The 21,152-nt window shown below is 36.0% G+C and overlaps 1 protein-coding gene across 1 annotated transcript in view; it reads right to left on the bottom strand.

Moving 5' to 3' along the window:
• SLC16A7 (solute carrier family 16 member 7) overlaps window positions 1-21,152 on the bottom strand; it is an 80,127-nt gene that overhangs the window by 19,145 nt on the left and 39,830 nt on the right. The window contains exon 2 of the mRNA XM_026862351.1: window positions 12,014-12,256. Within this exon, the coding sequence (XP_026718152.1) occupies window positions 12,014-12,227 (214 nt within the window). The 5' untranslated portion in view covers window positions 12,228-12,256. The remainder of the gene's footprint in view (window positions 1-12,013; window positions 12,257-21,152) is intronic.

Raw genomic sequence — 21,152 nt, forward strand, 5'->3', positions numbered from 1 at the left:
ATGGTGAATTTCAGTGATAACATTTAGAAGCTTAAGAGTGGGAATGTCCCTAATTCATCTAACAGCCCATAAAATAGATCATGTCTGAAGACTGCATAAGGTAAAGATATGTGAATAATATATAGTTCACAACATGCTGCAAAACAGGAAGAGGGAGGGAAAGGGGAAGAGGGAGGGGAAAGCAAAGGCAAAAGGAAAGAGGAGGAGGAAGGGAATGTATTTGTGTTTCAACGATATCATACAAAATGGGAACTGAGCACTCTCATCAGGTTTTGGCACCTAAGGTATTTAGAGTGTTAAGTGCAGACAATGGTAGCATATTATAGAATAATATGTAAAGGTAACACTGAATATTTTGTCTTCCAGGTCAAAAAGACTAAAAGCAATAAACTGTTAAATGGCTAGAAACATGAAGAATAATGAAAAGCCAGAAGTTTTCAAAAGATTATCCTCTCAATCAACAATAGATACAAGATTTACGTGATGTTTCTAATCTTGCAATGCATTTCTTTATTTCAGCTGTGCCTGAATCAGTAGCCTTTATTACACCCTAGAGGAAGCAGAGCCTTTGGAGACAATTTAGTGAACAGGTCCAGAATTCTGAAAGGGTCCCACAGGTTCAGATCAGAACATTTCCCAATGTGTTTAAATTTCAGACAACTGACATTTAACTGCTTTTAAAAAATAATAATCTTCAGGAAAATATTTCCTGATTAATCAGTAATTTAAGAATGAGCTCTAATGTCTTATTTCTTTGTTCTTTTTTCCTTTCTTGTCCCTAGCCTTTTACAGCAAAATACACGTGCCTGAGAACAACACTCTATCTGATAGAATTGAAAGAGAAATTAGATACATTTTTAAAATCTGTACATTTTCTGAGCAGATGTCAATTTATCTTTGCATAGCCCCAGACCCATAACCTGATGGGTCTTTCAAATTTTTAGATGTTTCCTATGTATAGTTTCATGCCATTTATTTTGTGGAATGGATCAACAAATACACTTTACATGCACTGTAATCAACCAAAACATGATTACTTTCTTTAATGAGGGTGAAAGTATGCCTTCCCCTGTGAAGAAAATATTTCAGAAAATATGACCAAGTAAGGAGTGAAGGAGTCATGAAAAATTAGTAGAGGGAGACTGGAACTTAAGCAGTGGAAAAGGAATATATTATAAGGGAGCTGGTCAAAGGTCTTTATGGCATTTGTGCTTTGTCTGGACTAGAGAGGAAACAACAGGTATAATGTTCTCAACATAGTCCTTTCCCTTGTAGAGGCAGAGGAGACATCTCCATAGACAAGGTCATCTGAAAATGTCAGGGTGGGGGAAATCTAGATAGAGTCTGCTTACACAAACAGGGAATATTTGAGCTCTGCTGTAAAAAAGCAACATGAAGTGGCTTGGTGACCTACTGCCATCTTATTACACTTGGAGATGATATTTGTGTGGCTTTTGAACCAGGCCTATTTTCTTGCCTAGTGTGAAGAAATGAAACAACCCACCACTGGTAGAAACCCTATTCTCCACCAGGAAATGTCAAGATGCTTACTTCTAATGACTGTGATGCATCATAAATTAAAAATAAATTAGTGCCCATTAAAATATAGGCTCTCGTTATTTGTATTACAGATGCTGCCTAGCATTATGCATTCCTGAAGCCACCTTTCATCTAAGGAGTTATGTTGATATTCTTCAACCAGAGCATATTCAAATAATCCAGTGAAATATACCCACTACTGCAAGGATTTAACAGGTGTGACTATGAGGAGAATATTACTTAGGTCTATTAATGAAAGAATTATTTTCTTCCCACAGGAGAAACTATGCTTCTTTAGTGAGTTTTAATACATCTTACTGAAAAGCAATTGATTAGAAAGTTGACTGATCTAGGCAATATGTATATCTGAACACCTTGTCAGGTAATTTTTTTATAACGTCAGGATAACTGATCCAGAAGGAAATTCTATGCTACAAATTTGTTTTTGTCTTAATCCCGTATGCCACTTCAGCACTCTTTCTCTGAGCATAGGGTCAAGTGTTCCGCACTCAAGTTACTGTTTACATTTGAGTAAGTAAATATGAAAAGCTTCTAAATCACAATGTCGATAGTTTATATAACCTTGCACACTCTTTGCACAGGTATAGACTGTGGCACTGCGTAAAAGACAAAAGAGAATCACTCCCACATGTGCTATCTTTGTGACATGCTATTTGATTTTTAAGGAATGATACAGAAAATTAGAACTAGCATTGCATGAAACACTCCTATGTTTTAACATCCATTTTATTCCCAAGCTGAAATAAAAATTTCAAGTCTCAGAATTTTCAGATCAATTAAAATTCTTCAAATAAGTCACTCTGAAATATCTCAAATATCTTTTGTTGTACAAATAGACAGAATTATAACTATCTGGCATTCCCATGATATAATTCTTCCTCTTAGCTTTTCAAAATAATTGCAAACATTTTATTTAAGGTCATTTAGTCCTATATTCCATTTCATTATCAAACAATCTTAAAAAGATAGCAGCTCTACAGTTTGTTAATTTAGTATAAACCCAGTTGCTGGACTGTGTTGCTCATTATTGTATGTGCAGTCACATAATACACATTGGGCCTTGCTCTGAGAGGAATTGCCCCACCACATTCTGGGAGGTGTAGTCCTCCTGCAAGTTCAGGCCATAGGAGATAGGGGGTTTGGGGGAGTTTTTTGTCAAACTTTGATAATCAAAAATGATTATTCAGGCCATCAGCCCCTTACAACCATCTCTAAAGTCGACTAGATTCTCTTCTCAGTGAGAATCACATAATTTCAAGTCACTGGCTGTTACATAGTTACCTACTTGCCTGTAAACTACTTGTTACATAGTTTGTTCCTTCACTGAATAATCAGAATAATCCCTATTCTCCACTAAGTGCGCTTGGCATCACTGAAAATCTATGGAATCCAATAAATTAAAATTGAAGTTAGAAGACTCATACTTAAGGTTAAATTATACTGTGTCCTTAGACTTTTATTTTTTATTTATGAAGCAGAGATAAGCTTACTGACAAATAAAAGTTTAATCAAAAGATTATTTTAATAAAGTGAATACCACCAGTTTTGCTCAAATACTGTAAATCCTCAAAGCTAATATTTTATATTTTGGAGAAAAGACACAAATCATTTATGGATAATGTCTTTTTAAGGTTGATATAAATGAAAATGAGAATTTTAATGAATGCCTCTGGGAGCACTTAAGTCATTGAAGGTACACTGTCAAGAGATCTTGATACTGCAAACACCTATGGATAAACACATTTTCATAATTATATAAAAATGTTTATATGTTGACTTTAAGCAAGTGAAGAAAATATTTTAACTTTGAACTTTATGAAATCACTAAGGTATTTACCATTAAGCACATACTGCAAGGTTAGCACCATGGTGCCCATACTTGGAATGGAGTCCCAGGCAGTTATTTCACATGTCTCTAATAAGAACAGAACATGGTCAGTGAAAACTGGCATACATCACTATGATATCAATGGATCTAGTGTAAGTTTTCTTACTGTTTTTCTTTTTTCCAGTATCACTTGCCAAACTGTGAGTCTATAACATTTGTCTTTAAATTCAAGGACAACCTGCAGATTCACCATATATAGAGAGTCTTGGTTTCTTATAGATTGAATAGGTCCTGTAAAAACAGTATCTAAGTAGAATATCCAGAAGTAAAACCTCCTGCACTTTGTTTACTTACTTGCTGCTCTGGAAATTAAAACTATTCTGATTAGGCAAATACAGATTCAGCTACTTAACGGCACATACTCAAAGCTCACAATACCCTCCTTTTTCTCTTGTGCCAGTCCTACCCTGAAAGCCATTGCCGAGTCCTTGGGAAGTCCTGACATTAATTTATAGTCTATGATGTAGAAAATAACTAGAAGATAAAAGCTAGGACACATTTGCAAACCTGGAAGCAGCACATGTGGGACAGAGAAGCTCATTTCTGTAAAAAGAAAAAAATTCAGCCAAGTAAGTTCTTTTCCTGGAAAAGCAAAGGAGTCCTCCATAGGAGAGCAGAATAATGGTAAGGTTTGTACCATGACAAAATTGGTACTGGAAGCTGAAACTGACAGGTAAGTGTTTGGGGATCTTGTTACAAAGAGGCTAAAGTGTACTTAACTTTCAAATCATTCACAAATCGGAAAAAAATTGTAACAGATTCATAGATTTCTCTCAGTTTATAATCAGCTACAGAAAAATGTAATCTTGGTCAATAATTATTAAACAAAACAGCTATCCTCCCATTAGTGTTTTTTTCTTAGCTGGTGATGGAAAAAAATGGAATTATGGGTATGAGGAAGGTCACTGCAAGATTAGAGAAGATTTACAAGCAAATAGGTAATCTTAAAATTACCAGATAATTTTAATAGTATTAAAACTAGTACAACTGAGCCAGTGTCACTGAAACATGGGAGAATTACAACCCATGCAACACACAAGAGAAAGATTAAATAAGAAAATCAAACCATAAGCAGAACAAGCTCAAAATCTCTAACCATGGGTGCATATCTCTAACAGGAATGTTCTTAGATTTCAAGGTCTCTAGGGAGCAAAATATAATGTATTAGTATAGGGAAACAGTCATGTAGGGTGGCATCACTTCAGATCTGTGCAAAATGGACACCTGAATTCTTCCTCTAGATTGCTTTACCACTCAAAATACAGAGAAATCTTTCTAAAACATGATTTATTTGATGTGTTTCAGACATTTAAGTCAGGAAGGGATGAATCAGAAATTCCCATTTTTATCAAGTGACAACAGGAGATGTCTAGACACCTTGATCAGATGCAGGTGCCTATGCTGAGGAAGACTAAACACATGAATGTGTTCCATATAATCTCTAGTTACTATTGTTAAAAAGCTGTAAGGGTATAACTACTTCCTTCAAGGTTTTCTAAAAGTCAAAGCACTTAATGAAAAGTGTTTCAAAGCAGTACACATAGAAAACCAAACAGGGCACATGTTCCCATAATCAGAGGGAAAGTGTTGCAAGAAATGTTTGAACTAGATGAGGAAATCAACATCTTATTTCACAATACATTCTCCTGTTTTAACCACATTCTTTCATTTGGTTGTCTAGTCATATTACATATTCACCCAAACAAAAGTCAGGTAAAACTGCAGTGAAAACGCCTAACTGTTTCTTGAGAATTAAAAAAAAAAAACAAAACAAAAAACAAAAAAACAAAACCAACCAAACTCTGCCAAAATTTGTCAATAAGAAAGGTGAGATTTTCTTTTGTTTGTATGCACCAACAAAACATATATTACCTAATAAAACTGCAGTTGCTTGTGGTCTTTGACATACGTAATCTTAACAGAATATCACTGTTAGATGAAAACGTTCTGACTGATCAAAAACTCTTCGTATGGTAGATATGTTTGTCTACGTGTGTTATATATGATCCCTGCAAATATCTTCAAAATGTTAATCAATTAAAAGAGTGTTTAAAGTAACCATAAAAGAATTTTAAACCACCTCATTCTTTGATTTCTGTAGTTCCCCTGGCACCACCATAAACCTGTCAGTAATCCCTGGTCCACTAACCTCTGTTAATGACTACAGATCTACATATCTTTACAAATCACAGTAAAAGTCTCAGCTGTTGCTATTTGATACTGGCTTAGAATATCTTCTAAACATATCAGTACAATTCTGTTTCCCTTGAATATACCCTTCAAAATAAACAAGGGAATAGTTCTTAGACATTCCAAAACAATGGACCAGTGAAATTCTATAATAAGTTCTTTGTAAAATGCTGGGTTTATTAATTCATTTGAAGTGCTGGTATGACTACAATGGTATACACAGACTTTTCCTTCCCCACAGTACTTCTCTGGTATCTGCCTAAATATCTTATGATTTCCAGTTGTGCTAGAGCATTGTTTCATTACCTTTGAATTACCCGACACACATCACAAATACAACCATTGTATGATCCAATGATATGAAAAACTATATGGGAACCAATCCAACGTTATTAGTACACACAAAATAAGCATTCTCTTGTCAAAGTTTTACAAGCTCAGTGAACATATCAAAGGCCTAAATTTGTCCCTTGATATCTTTCTTAAACAAACCCAAAGTTTTAGCCCCTTAGAAAATTTATTTTATGATGCATGTTATTTATTATTCTTTGACTTTGACACATTGCTTGAAACTAAGTGGGAGAGAAAAAAGAATTTTTGCAGAAAAAAAAAAGCTGTCAATACTGATTACTTATGGAAATCCCTGGCTGTAACACCGAATGAAGATCAAGACAAATACAAAACCTTAAATAAAAATAAGAGTGCTTAACTAATGTTCATTATGCAATCCATGTTGCCTACTTGTATGTAAATGAGAACTATTTTAGTAAAGGTCTTGAGTTATTTAAATTAAAGTTACCATAAATATTTCTATGATATGCATCAAAATATTACTAAAAGCCTAGGGTTTGGATACTGTACTTCTACAAGAGATTTGTAGAAGCACAGTGGGAATTCCTTGTCATGTTATGCCTTTCTGACAATTATTCAAAATTAACATAGTGTACAATAAAAGACAAAAAAAACCTACTTCTCTCAGTGGCAGCATGTCCTTAAATTTGAGACTGTCTTCCTGAGTGTGGCTCAGTAGATCCCAGTAAAAACTGTGTTTCATGAAAACTTGATAAAATTAGACCCCCAAAAGGCACTGAATATTTAACAATTCAGCCAAACAGAACAAGTTGCAGTATAAAAAAAGGGCTTGCTGCTCTAGATAGGATGACAAACCTGTTTAAAAAAAAAAATGCATAAAACCATCTACAACAGATCTGTTTTTTTTCATCGTTTTTCCCATGACCATTTTAAAGAGTGGTTTTCTAAACTTTAGGGAAGGCCTCTGTATAAAACAGCCATCGCTACCACAAGACCACTTCCCTACAAGGTACAGTTTTACTAAAACTCAAAGCCTTCCAAGAAAACATAAGAAGAGGCTGCATTAACTTTCAGAGGCTTTATCAAGCTTCCTTAGCAGTCAGATCTTCTTTTTTAAAAACTAAATTACTGCAAATTTATAATATTTTCGTTGTGCTTGATACCTCTTTTTTGTACTTATCTCCATTTCCTAGTAAGATTCAAAATGCTCTGCTCTTGTGTCACTTCATTACAACTTCTTTTCCTTTATCTGCAAGTCTCAAATTAACTTGACATAGATGTTTTACATATATTTCAGGCTAAATGTGAAGTATTCCCTCATGCCCATGAGGCACTTGGAAAGTTGACAAGTTCTGCTCTCAAGGACACTCTAAATGAGGTTATTAAAATTCAACACTTTGCATATTCTGATGGAGAAAAACGCTTGTCCCTGACAACAAAGGACATAGGTCAATTTAAGAAAGCTTCTCAATCTCCTTATCCATGGCTACTGAACTCCTTGTGCCAGTATTTCTAAAACCAAAATAAGAAAATGTTACCAGGGAGGAAGAAAAGTGTAGGAGCCCAGGTCCTGTCCAAAAGTAAAAATCCATAACCATCTGTTGTTTGTGTTACATGGATTTTGCAACTGTCATCTCTGTAGTGCATGCCATTTCATCTTCACAGCAATATCACCAAAACACCCACTGAGATAAAAATCACAAATATTTTGAACATACCATATGATATGTTATTTTCCAAATTAATATTTGACAAAGTCAAAATGAGAACTTGTCTATAGATTACTTCTGTGTTGTCACCTGAAAAAACCTTGAGGGGTTTGCAACTCTTTTTGCTTGCACTTACATAGCATCTTTATTCAAAAGGGTCCAAAGGTACTTTTAAAATTTACTTAGAAATATCATCTAGAATTTAAATGGACCTTTCTTTTTTGAACTTCAGACCAGCAAGACTATACCACATTTCACAGCTGGGTATGGCTTGAGGGATTTACCAGCTCTCAAACTAATCTCTATAACCCAATGTCACAACCAAAAAGTTACTTTGGAAAAAAAAAAGCCCAAACAAAACAAAGAAACAAAAAAACCCAAACTGAAATTGTCTTTGGAAAAATGACAGAAAACAGTTAAAGACAAGAGAGTAAACCAATTGCTTTTTCGCTAAGGAATTCTAAAACTCAAGGTCAGCTGTCTGAAATCACCAGATCTGTCACATGGCTTTCATAGCTTCCACTAAAGGCTCCTATCAAACCTACATTGAAAGCACTGAAAACATTTTTACTGGAAACAGATTGAGCTCCGATAAGAAACTCTCTAATCACCTCTGGTTGTTAATGCTATGCAAAGTGAGAGGTGAAGTATTGAAAAGGAGAAGAATGAACTTAGAGAACTTGAGGCCAAATGTATTTGATCTTTTTCTTGAATTTCTTAATGCTTGTTTATTTTAGAGCATAAATATGGCTCTATAAGAATACATGTATAGTTTATGTATATAAGAATACATAGATGTACACACATTTTATGTATGTATGTATGCATACACATACAGAAACACAGGTTGCCCTGTAAGGATAACTCAACTAATTCCATCTTATCTCAGCTTCTGTCCTCCAGTAACAGAAGTTTGGTGGTCTCAGTCACAGTCCCTTGGGTGTAGGAGTCCGTCACAAAACCATCATCCTTAATTTAATACAATTGATAGTCTCTGCTCAAGAGAGGCAGAAGAAGGAGTTGCCATGGAGACTGTACTATTACTCTTCTCCAGAGAATACTTTTTTCAACCACGGACTGAACAGTAGAGGCTCTGAAATACCTGTAACCTTGATCACATCACAGGATCTTGCTTTTTGGGATGGCTTTTTAGTAAGCTTTAACAAACATCCAGGAGAGGAGGGGGGGTGGGGAAGAGAGCTTAAGAAAACAAACAAAAGCCTAAAACCCAGCAAAAAACAGTATGAAACTGCATATTAGGTCAGATTGAAAGGGGAAAAGAGTTCCATATTGATTTATCAGATTTGTCACCTCTGCTTAGTGCTTTCCTAACGGGGTGAATGCTGTGCTTGACCTATTTGCTGGAATTAACCAGGACTGCAGGAGACCATATGGATTGCCAGATGGTCTGCTATAATTTAATGCCATTTATTCTAAGTATGAAGTAAGTGATAAACATAATTAACATTCTTTTAGCTCCTTACTGGATGCCTTTTATTAGTTTTTGTTTTTTTTTTTTCCTCAGGCATTGAAAGGTAAGTAAATACCTTGTTACTGAAACACAGATGCCAGCTAATTACTGCAAGAGGCTGCAGCCTTCAAAGCAAAGAGTGTCTGTACAGACTCTAACTTATTCACTGACCCCACTGTGATGATTAATAGGTTGAATGCTAAGCTCTAATGAGGATGACAGATCTTAGATGTTTTCAGGTTACCTTAATTAGTAGTATGATGAACAGAGTGTTCATCGCAGATGTACGTATCACACTTCATAGTAAACAATACACCTTGTACTCACGGTCTGAACATGTACTTCACATTACAGCACATCAAATGCTAAGGAATCAAACCACTTTCAGACAGTAAAAACAATGGAGTGATTTCCTTCAGAAATGTTTTTCCTGATTGCTATTTCATATTCTGCCAGTGATTGTCTAAATGGCCTATTTTTTAGGAAGTGGTTCCAGAGAAGCTATGGCTTCAAAGAGTGTTTATATCAGGCAGGGTTGTCATTCTCAGCATTTTAAAACCACGAATATGTAACAAGATATCCAAACAACTTTGTCTACTGTTCCTGTCCTGATAATCTTCATAGGGACTGAGGTAGGTGTTAGCAGAACAAAAAGTGAACTATTTTGTAATTTTTAATGTCAATGTACAGGTGAAGTTAGTATGTTGGTACTCAGAACAGTAAAAGAAAAGGAAGAAGTACTGAATGATTTGTATTTTACATGAAAAATTGTGCACGTTGAACCTTGCAGATAAAAATGACCACAGTTAAACATCCTGGGATTTGCATCTGTACTGTTAATAAAACTTGGGTGAATTTTGAGATGACAGAAATGGTGTAAGTTAAATGTTATTCAGAGATTAAAACAAAAGAACAGCACCTGCATTATAAGCAAATCTGCCCTTAGAAAATTTAGCTCTAATTAGAAAATGTGGTGAAAAAAGGTCCAGGTCAAAAGTCATAGCATAGGAAAAGCAGAAACAAACTCCAGCTTTTCAACACCTGTGCTCTTCCCTTGTCCCAGATGGGTCCAGCACTTGTTTAGGGGCCACCACAGTTACACATGTACACTCCACAGTGCAAGTGCTAATGCATCCTTAAGAAGTAACTACATTAGAAGGGATCTGAATGAGATGGGACATACCTGCTCTTTTACTCCACTCTTGATTGCATTAGTTCAAGTTACTTCTTCACCTGCTGAATTTTGGTGAATCACTTGATTATTGTCGCTGGTCCTATAAAATCTTTTATGATTCTCTATTAGTATATAAATAAAAATGGGATCAAAATATTTGAACAGCATACTTTTGTTGATACTGACACCAACTGTCAAGATGTCTTTATAAGGTCTTTGTCTCTGTCAGCATTTGAAAAACAGAAACAATTTTTCCATCCCATTAACTGAAAAATATTTACCTGAGGTGCTTAGGCTAGTGCTATGCTGGCTGCAGGTTCATTTTTATGGTCAGAGGGGAAAAACAGGTACATAAAGAGAGCAACTCAGGTAGCCTGAATTTCTCTCTTTAGGCACCTACCTGTCTTACCTGACTGCTAAAGGAGCTAGGGTCATTCAGGTGTCAAAAATTAGGGAGGTTGAAATCAGAGATAAAAAATTACTATGCTAAAAACGAGACTTCATGCTTCCTTCAATAGGTTGTTCACTGGACCTGATAATACCATACTTTAGTATTACACAGACACCACTTCTCAAAAGTATTGGAGTGATGGTCTTCAGTGATTAAAGATATTGAATGTCAATGTGCTATTGGCACAATGTTTTCAGTTTCTATGTATATATTTATACATATATATATATATACACACATATATAAAAATATATGAATTTAATTGCTCAAACATTGCAAACAGTCTGGGATGTTCCAAGTGGTTACCTCATAACATCCAAAGAATGGGCAATGCCAGATATATTGCCTGGAATAACCTTTTAGTTAGATCCTGAAGAAGTGTTTTGCCTAAGTAGCAGCTAGCTCCCACCAATACTTTAAAATAATATATGTTGAAAGAATGAAGTAACAAAGCAGAATTTAACAGTTAGTCTTTGAGCTTGATAGACACAAAAGCTGCCAACACAGGTCTGACACAGTACTTAAACATGGCTTTATACTTTAAAATAATTTTCCATCTCTTTTGTTCTTTACTTCCTTGCTTACAAGAAAAAAGATATCAGAGAATTTATGTTCACTGTTCATTTCAGTCTCAAGAATAAGATTGTATCTTAGCTGTCATACAGATGACATGTAAAAAACATATCTCTTGGCCTAAATGGAAAATAGGATTTTATTTTAGGACAAATAGGAACAAGATATAAAACCAATGTCTTCAGAGGAATACCTGTGCCTGACTGATGAACCCTCATTGTCATAATGTTTTTCTGTGTTTAAGCTCCATCTGATCTACTGAGATATCTCACTGAAGCAGCAGAGGCTGAGTAAATGTACCCCCAGTCCCAGGAGAAGTTACTTGGGCGTTGTTTGTTGGAAAATGTGACTCTCAGAAACTGTGCATTTAGGGCAAAATTACAAAACAGAATTAGGTTGAGGAACAAACAAAAGGCCCTAAGGGGAAAACAAAAAGGAAGAGAATATGAAATGCTTTAAAGGAGAAAGAAAACAGTGCTTTCATGATGATGTGGCTACTAGTACTCTCTGATACAATATGATACAAAAAAAGCATGCATTTTGGTAAATTCTTTAGGTAATAGTGATAAAATCAGGTACTAATTAACTGTAAATGCTTTAAGACTGTAGGAGAAAAAACAAAAAACAAAAAACAAAAAACAAACCAAAACAACTATAATATTTGCAAATTTCACAAATGTCTTACCTCCTGCATACATGACAGCCAACATTATTGATGATATCCAAGCTATCTCACTATACGATGTATGAAAGATTTCTTGTATTTCTTTGAAGAATACTGTGATGGCTTTGGGGAATGCATAGGAAAATCCAATGGAGATAAAAGCCCCAAAGACCACAACCCATCCCCAACCTCCATCTGGAGGCGGGTACTGTGGTGCTGCTGGTGGTGGTGACATTTTTGGTCTCTGTCTCTTCTCCAACTAGGCTGAAAAGGAAGAGAAGAAACAAGGTTTCAGTTTTCGTTTTTTCTTTATCAAACTGCAGTATTAAATCATAACCTGCAGAGATTATAAAGAATCCTCAGAGGAGACACCAATGTCCAGCTTTCAGGGGACCACAGAACACAAGTACCTGGTTTTAGAAGCAAAATCTGTTTTGCAAAAAAGTTGTGGCAAGAATATTTGCAATATCCTACTCAGTATGTGGCAACTATTATAAATCACTGATCTCAGTTGCTGAAGTTGTAATTGCAATTAGTGACTTATTGGAAAGCTACATGTTTGTATGGGTTAATTTATGTGTCTCTACTGTCTAGTGTGGATTTAGCACAGGAATTAAACAGAAAAAAAGCCTGGAAATTGGACTTACAGGAAGCAATGGAAAAAAATCTACAGTAAACTATCACTAAATACCATTGTGTTAGCAAGATTTACTGGTACCTCAGCAAAAGCATCAGCAACAACAGCAGGTAATTCGTTCATTACACAGGTTTTTATCATATGCTGTCATTATCCAACTTCTGACCATTGTTGATATCTCTTGCTTATCACATGAGAACATCTAAAAAGCTGGTTCTAAGCAGAGATTTAAAATTCCCTGTGTACCTATAAAATAAATACAAAATATTACTATTTCATTTTGTACTCTTATTTTATAAAATTTTCACCATCTTAGTTGATGTTCATATTACTTGCAGAAGTAAGGTGGAACTTGCTGGTACTATTTTTGTTCTACTTCCACATGGCAGAAGACATCAGGAAGTCTTTCACTAATAACCTCACAAACTTTCCACAACTATTCTCTAATTTAGAATTTACCATAATAGATGCTACCTGAGTGATATCTTATAGAGGTTCTGAGAGGTGCAGCCAACACATTCAGGCAGTTCAAGGAATCATACGCAATGCATATAAAACGCCTAAGGCCTGAAATAAATTTCATACTGTTATTATCATCCTGATATCTGAAAAATTAAACTTTCTACATTCTGCATGACCTTTTTAGAAAACATGTAGTAGCAAGAATCTACTTTGTAATACTGAGATTTTTCCAGTATCAAATCCCTTTATTATTAAACACAGAGCTGGAGTCCACTGTGTTTTCTTCTCTGTAATCCAGCCTACACAGACAGCATGAAGCGAAAATTCCTCCTTCTTCACCGTTTTTTCTTGGGCATTTAGGCAACTTAATGCTCTTGACTGGTTTCCTGCCATACCAGTATCGAAAGGTGTGGATGATAACAGTGTATAAGTTGCTGTTATGCTTATCATTACCAGCAAGTCTCTATGTGATTTCTTCTGCCACTTAAGGCATTTTCAATCTCTTGCAGCAAACTGCATTAGTAGTGGGAGTGATATGATTACCTTAACAAAAACTAAAAAACTAACTGTGTCATCTTATATTGATCTCTCAGGATAGTGCCTGGAGTATTTTCAGGGTAAATGCCATGTGGCACTGCATGCAATATATGCTACAAAACTAAGAGTTGCTCTTAAGATTATCTATCACTAGGCTAGCCCTGTGATAGAAACCCACCGTACTTCTGATTCTCCACTTTATCAAAGCTGATTGTAGACATCACCTTGATACTGACCACCAAAACATCTGGCTTCTATGCAAGGTTGCGAAAGCCCAGGTAGTTTGGCTTCTGCATCATATCATACAGATTTGCTGCCGGCAGCAATAGACATCTATTGCTCTGTACATAGAGGGTACAAATCTTTTTATATGCATGTCCAGAAAGAACCTCTGGCATACACTTTGTTTGTGCTTATCCTAGTCTCAGTTTAATATTAGTCCACTGACACACATCAGTGAGGAAAACCTGGGCCTGCCACTAGAAGTTGGACAAGTAGAGATAACTCTGGTCACTGAGACTTAACTTTGGCAAAGCAGTTAAATACCGGTTTGGTTTTGCTGAGTCTGGACCCATTAGAAGGAGAGTATCTCAGAAAGCCCACTGTAACTTAACACCCATCATGATCGATTGCCTTCAAAAGCACAAAACCCCAAATTGGCATGAAAAGAGAACGCTATTTCTGTGAATTGAGTGACCGTAAACAACAGAGTTTGTTGTTTGCTGTCCCAGACAGCTGCTGTTCTGCTCAACTGAGAAAACTTTTGATTATTTCCTAAAAAAAAAGTTAACTATTGTTTTCTTACACTTCAAAGGTTTGAGCATATTTGTTTTCATATTTCATACTCATATGACAACACTTCTATCTCTATTATAAATTTTAGTAATGCCACACAAGATCAAGGCATTGCTCTCCATAGAAGTGGAAAGGGATTATCAATTTATTGAGGAAGCACTCCTTTTCCTAAAAATAATACACAACTACTTTGAAAAATCACTGCCACCACATTGGTCAGAAGAATGTTGAAGGTTCCTGAATGTCACTGAATGTCATCAGTGCTTTGGAACGTTATATCCACCCCTTTAGGGCAGCAGAACAGGCTGTGATCTGCTGACAGTTCAGTGCTTTCCTCCCTCTAAAAGCTTCACAGTAAACTAAGGAGGCATTAAGGAGATGAGCAAAGGGACACTGGCTGCTCCTGTGTCTCACCCTAGATGCAAACTGCTGCAAAGCCCACTGCATGGCCAGCTTGTAGCGCTGCTGCAGTAAAAGGCTGTCTGCTAACCTACAGCTACTGTCACAAAGAAGAGACTGGATCATTATATCTCACACCTTTTTATCCCACAGAGTAGAGTTAATAATAGCTTCCCTGATGTTCCTTTATGATCATGATAGCCAATTTTAGCTCCAGTTAATAAAAGGTGAAAAGGAAAAAAATAATAAATACATGTTTGCACCAAGAGGAAAAAAGTACTCAATTTCTCAGAAACATGAAATCCAACTTCTCCAACATCCTGTAACTGCTCAGGAGTTAAAGCAACTTTCTTCTTAAAATCTGCATTTAATACCCCTGAAACTGATCTCCTGCTAAAGCAGTCTAGCACATTAATATACCTAGCTATAATCTAAGCCTAAATAGTAAGATTTGGGTGGTATAGGTAGTATACAGACAAGGGCAAAATCTATTAGCCACCAAACCAAAACATTTTAGATGAGTCGATATAAATGTTGACAAGGGAAGAGGCAGAAGAAGGACGAATGAAGGCATGACAAGCAAAATGCCGTTTCAGAGCTCTGAGAGCTTATTATGGGCTGTGAAGAATAAAAAGAGATGGTAGAAAGCATAAAAACAGCAACATGTGATGATGTTCATGTGAAGGACATGGTATCAGACAAAAAAAAAAAAAAAAAAAAAAAAACACTTGATTAAACAAAGGTCACCACCAGTGCTTTCAGCCAGTCATATGAATTCTACTGTGTGCTTATAAGAAGCTAGCGAACAAGCACTGTTCATACCTATGCTTTTATAGGCAAGCAGTGGGTGAGGAATGCTGCCTGCCCCTCCACCCAGGGAAGCCGCAGGGGAACAGTGACCGAAGCGTGTCCTGAGTGAAGCCATCAATCTCCCTTCTCTCTGTCAGATACAGAGACAGTGCTTTCCATACCCCGAGTCAGACCGTGCATGACAATTTTCTCCTAAACTCCTTCTAGTTCCCCTGTGTAAATCGCGCTTATGTAAGCAGAGAACATAGAATAGAGTTTACTGTAGTAAGAGCTGCATGTGTCTACTAACAAATAATAGGAGAGACACAAGGCCAGAAGAAACTTTTAAAACATCTGATATGCAATATTTTCTATTATATAGGTCTCAGCACATTTGAACTTAATTAGGCAAATGAGATCTAGTGAATGAAAGAGAGAAAGGGAGGGAAGGAAGAAGGAGCAAGGGAGGAAGGGAAAGCAAGAAAAAAAAAGGGGGAAAAAGAAAGCAGCAAGCAAGCAACAAGGTCAAACTAAGAGCAAATGCTACAGACAAATAATGTATCTTGATATCATGCACTGTAGACTTCAGTCAGTCATGATCAACCTGTTCAGACTTCATGTAGCAATGCTTCATTACTATTCTGCAGTTGCCAGCTGCCAGAATCAGCTATCAATACAACAGCTTGTCAAAGACACTTCTGAGAAGGGGTTATGTTGTTCTCTTGTTTACAGAGACTCCAATTTTACTGAGAGTTTTAGTTGCACTTTTCTGCACCTGTTTGCTTTTCTGCTTGCATTTTGTCTGCCTTGTCCTCAATGGACTCCATCATCACTTGACTCAGCAGCCACTCGTTCCACAGTAAAAGAGGTGGTATGTGAAAAATCTGTCCCCAGTTGCTGTAGGATAGTAGAAATTTTTGGCATGTGTGTACTGCATTCCAGTTCCACACACTCAGCCAAGGACTGCAAAAAGCTTTGCAAACTTGAGCAAACTCAGTCTTAATCCCTGACATCCCTGTGGGGTGATTGAGAAGTATCATCCATGTTCAGACATGGGAAACGAATATAATAACAGGTTAAATAACTTAAGTCTTGTCCCAAATCAGTGGCAGAGCTGGGATGTGGACTATTGTCCAAGTAGGCTGTGAATGATGACTGAGGTTTTTAAGCACATGTGTTTTAGAAGCTCATTAAGTAGTAAATGCAGATTAATTGTACTGTTTAATACTCGAATTAGGAGCACAGGTGGGGTACAATGTTTGCTCTACAGGTTTGAATAGTCTGCTGCTCTAACTTACCCCTAATGAATGTTCATTACATTGCTGTATTTAAGATAAATGACTTGGTGGTAGCACTAGTAAAATATTGAGCTATATAGGAATTATAAAAGATCCTTGCTTGAAAGCTGCAAAACTTTCAATTTTCTTATTTTTATTAACAGCATTTTAATGAGTTTCAAGCCAGATGGCAGGAAGCGGTTATCACCTCATCAAATGGTATTGCCTCACCAACTTCCACAAGCCATGGTCATTATCTTGTGAATTAAATCCAGTATTTGAAGAAAAAAAATATCTTGTTTTGTGAGAAGGTTTTTCTCTAACTTGAGATTTTTTTGTGGAGAAAGGGGGAATGCAGGAAGATTCTGACTGAAGGGATCAAGAGAGCTTGTCCTCTGCTTTTAGCTCTAACTGCTTGGTTCTGGAGGCAAAGTAGCTCCTAATGAGCTGTGGTACCCAGGCTGGCTAATCATCCTGAAAGAGGAAAATAGTCTCCATTTTGTCCCAATGTCTGTATCACTAAGGTGATAATGTGATAAATGAAACACAGGTAGATGAAAGATACACACAGAATCTGACTTTGTTACCTTTTTTCTACCAGGGTCTAACCTGCAGGACAAATACAACCTGTGTGAGACCAAAACTGCTAAAATGTGCCCAGGCTATCTAGCATTTTAGAAAGCTAATGGTTTTTGTAAAGTTTCTCCAACAGGCTTGAATCACAGGGCCATGTCTGTTAACGCTTTCCAGGCTTTTATGTGACAATAAAATAATTTTTTTATATATATATATATATATATATAAAAAACATTGTGTTTATGTTAGGATTTATTATTTTTGCTAAAAGTCTAAGCAAATCTTTGGGAAAAAAAAAAATCACCAGCCTTACTTAATTTTAAAGCCTATCTCACTTCGGTCTTTAATAGCACAATATCTAACAATATTAAAATATATTACTACAGGTCTTTTAAGTATAAAGCAATATCTTATTAAGAAAAAAAAAAACAACAAAAAAACCAAATGTGGGGGGTTTATATTGAACAGGAGATGAAGGAACTAGTTCTAAATATTCACATCTATGGAACAAGCATGGAGTTATTCAACCTATCCATAACTTACAGTTAAGAATCAATATTGTAGTATACTTGTCATCCCACTGAAGCAGTAACAAGTATGTGCTTGAAGACAGTGTGGGAAGGTAATAGTCCCTCACATATCCAAAGCAGGCATATTAATACCATTCTTCCAAATGCCTCAGAGGTTTGCAGAGGCAGGCTCCATGGAGGGAAGCAGATGGGAGCGTAAGGCACATGTTGTAAAATAAAAATAAATGAACAATCACAATAACTTTCTTTCTTCTTAAGAGTCTGGCGTTGTAATGGGCTGATTCTTAGTAACGTCATAAGCTGAGCAGGTAATAGGATGTAAAAGCAAAAACTGTTTCCCGAGTTAAACAAGGATGGTTACAGATGTGAGTTCCTGATGGCTGTGGGGATAATTAAAGGTCTAATTATCTTTTACCAAGATGGGAATAAAGGCATGTGTCATGTAATTCCTTCTTCCTGTTAGAGGACTCAAAATAGGATTACTGAGACAGAAGTGAGCCCTGTAAGATATTACCATATAAAACCCAAAAATGTATAAATTATGCTGTGAGAGTGTAATTAAAATGCCATTTCCACTAAGGCCCTATTTCAGCAGGATTTAAACAGAGGCTGAGGCTAAAAGCTATTACTAAGTAAGTCAGTTTTTCACAGAACTGAAATCCACATCTGAAAACATTATATCAAAACTGTACCAGAACTGTTACATCATTGGGGTCAGATTGTGAGCAACTGCTGAGTCAGCAGTGAGATGACTAACATGATTCATCAAAACTAATATTAATGCAGCATTTATAATTCATTGGAGTTTTGTTTCAGTAGTTGGATGATTTTTTTTTTTTTTTTTTTACCTCATATGTTGTGCTGCCACATTCTCCTGGGAAACTGTAATCTGCATTCACAATCAGAGTCATGGGCTGGACTTCCATTCATCATCTCTTCTGTTATTACTTTTTTTCATTGACTTTAAGGGAAACCTAAATGACTGACTTACTCTGGATGACTAAATGCCTACATGACTAAAGTTAAGTGAAATGAATTCCAACCAAAGTGATTTCAATTCTGCTTTAATTACTTCAAAAAAAGCAGTCAACAGAATATTTAGCCTAAAGACATTGGCACTCCACCCAAATTAAAGTGCACTGAAATGAAATGTTGATGACTAAATTGAAAATGCCAGTGAACCAGTCTGAAGAACTAATAATTTTTAACAATTAGTTGATTGAGGTTGATGAAAAATTCTGCATACCTGGAAAAAAACAAACTGTCAAACTAATCAACCTTTCAAAAACACCCCAACCAAAACTCTGTTGTGCCATTAAAGAATTAGTTTTAATAAGCTTATCTAAACCCATCCTTTATAAGTCAAATTGTTGACTGCCCACACTGCAAGAATATTGATCCACGTACTAATTTCTAACCACTCGTACCATCCTTTAACTTCTAGTACTACTCCCTCATATTTAACTATGATAGTTACCAGCTCTTCAACGTGTTTTATAAGCTTACTATTTTAACTCTGTATAGACCAATTTTGAACGATGTTTGGTAATATAAGCCTTTTCAGTACATCAGCACACTCATCTTCTTCAAAATTCACATTGATTGGATGTTATAAAAAAGAATACCCAGAATAATAGAAGTCGTGTAAAGCTGGAGCTGTATGATACATATTTTTCAGAGCTCTGATGTTTGGAAGAAGGGGAGTTATATTTTATTAATGGAAGAACTAAGGTTTCAAGTCAGTGTTAATGGAATTGTCTGCACAGCTGCTGCACGTTGCTTGAAAAATAGATAGCACAATCTTTCCAAAGCAGCAGATTTTCCATTATCAGTAATAAAAGATATTCATTTCAATATCATTGTTTCAGTACTAAGCTGCAGAAAAGAAAATATCAATGGGAAAAGCTAGTCTGTTCTTGGGATGTGCTATTACTTAAGGTTTTCAATATCAAAATTCCTATCTTTTTACATAAACATAATTTGGAAGTGGCAACATTTAATTCGTTTATTGCTTAAGATAATATTCACATCCATCTACCAGCTTAATGTTTGATGTTATGAAGATGCAATAGAATCCAATGCAAAATCTGCTGACATTAATTTCTGTAAACTTTATCAAAGTTATGCTGTACTCTTAAGATTAGAATCTAACTCCTGGCTGTCTTCTCTGCCTCAGTATTATGGCTCAGTGTACTTTCTGTATATGTCCTACCACTCACTGGTAGGTTCCTGGTTCCTGGCTTGGAAGCATCATCTCACTCACACTGGGAAAATATTTTTCTGCTATTCTCGTGCAGCACATGACTCCCATGGGTGGAAATAGTTACTAATACTTAAGTCTCAGTGGCAACTACTTAGATTATGTAATAGGAAGTAAACTGATCTGGATTCTGTTCCTAAGAGCATATGACTGGAAACATGTAACAGGCCAAGGCTGGAAAATAAATCCAGACTGCAAAAGCTTACACAGGGTTCACATTTCATTTATTCCTGCCAGTTTGGAAATTGTTACTGGTTTAAGAAATATTTTCTATATTATTAACAAAATGGAAAAAGTTAGGAATGCTTCTGATGACATACTTTAAGAAGTGTGAACTGGGAAATCTAATGAACTATAAATTATCTGTTAGCAAAGCTACAATTAACTTATGTACTATATAGAAAATTACAAGACAGAAGGACAATGGGCAGAACCACCAAAACTTGTGATGAGGAAAATAGCTTTTAAAAGAAATTACTTGGGAACCATTGTATCTTAGAAAAGCCAGAATAGTTTCTGCAACTCTAGGTATCCAGTCTAAAAAACTCCCCAGGATTTAGGTCATAAGTAAGAGGCTATTTGGTTAATATAGATTTTAAAAGCTGTGTGAGAGTAGAGATAGCAAGCCATCTCTTTGCATAAAATAGAGTTAAAAACAGACAGGTAATTCAAGCTGAAATATCCAATTGATACAGCCCATAAAGGCTTGATGTGTGAATCCTTTCTGCCAGCGAAAGTTAAAATGTAAGCCACTGATTCCAAGCATTATATATCCAAAAGATAAATTAATCCAGAGGTCCTTCGAGAATTACTAAAACATATTAAGTCAGTAGAAAGGGGAGGAAAGGAAGGAAGGGAAGGAAGGAAGGGAAGGAAGGGAGGAAGGAAGGGAGGAAGG

The sequence above is a fragment of the Athene cunicularia genome (assembly GCF_003259725.1).
Source record: "Athene cunicularia isolate RWA chromosome 1 unlocalized genomic scaffold, athCun1 chr1_part2, whole genome shotgun sequence".
In the NCBI taxonomy this organism is placed as follows: domain Eukaryota; kingdom Metazoa; phylum Chordata; class Aves; order Strigiformes; family Strigidae; genus Athene; species Athene cunicularia.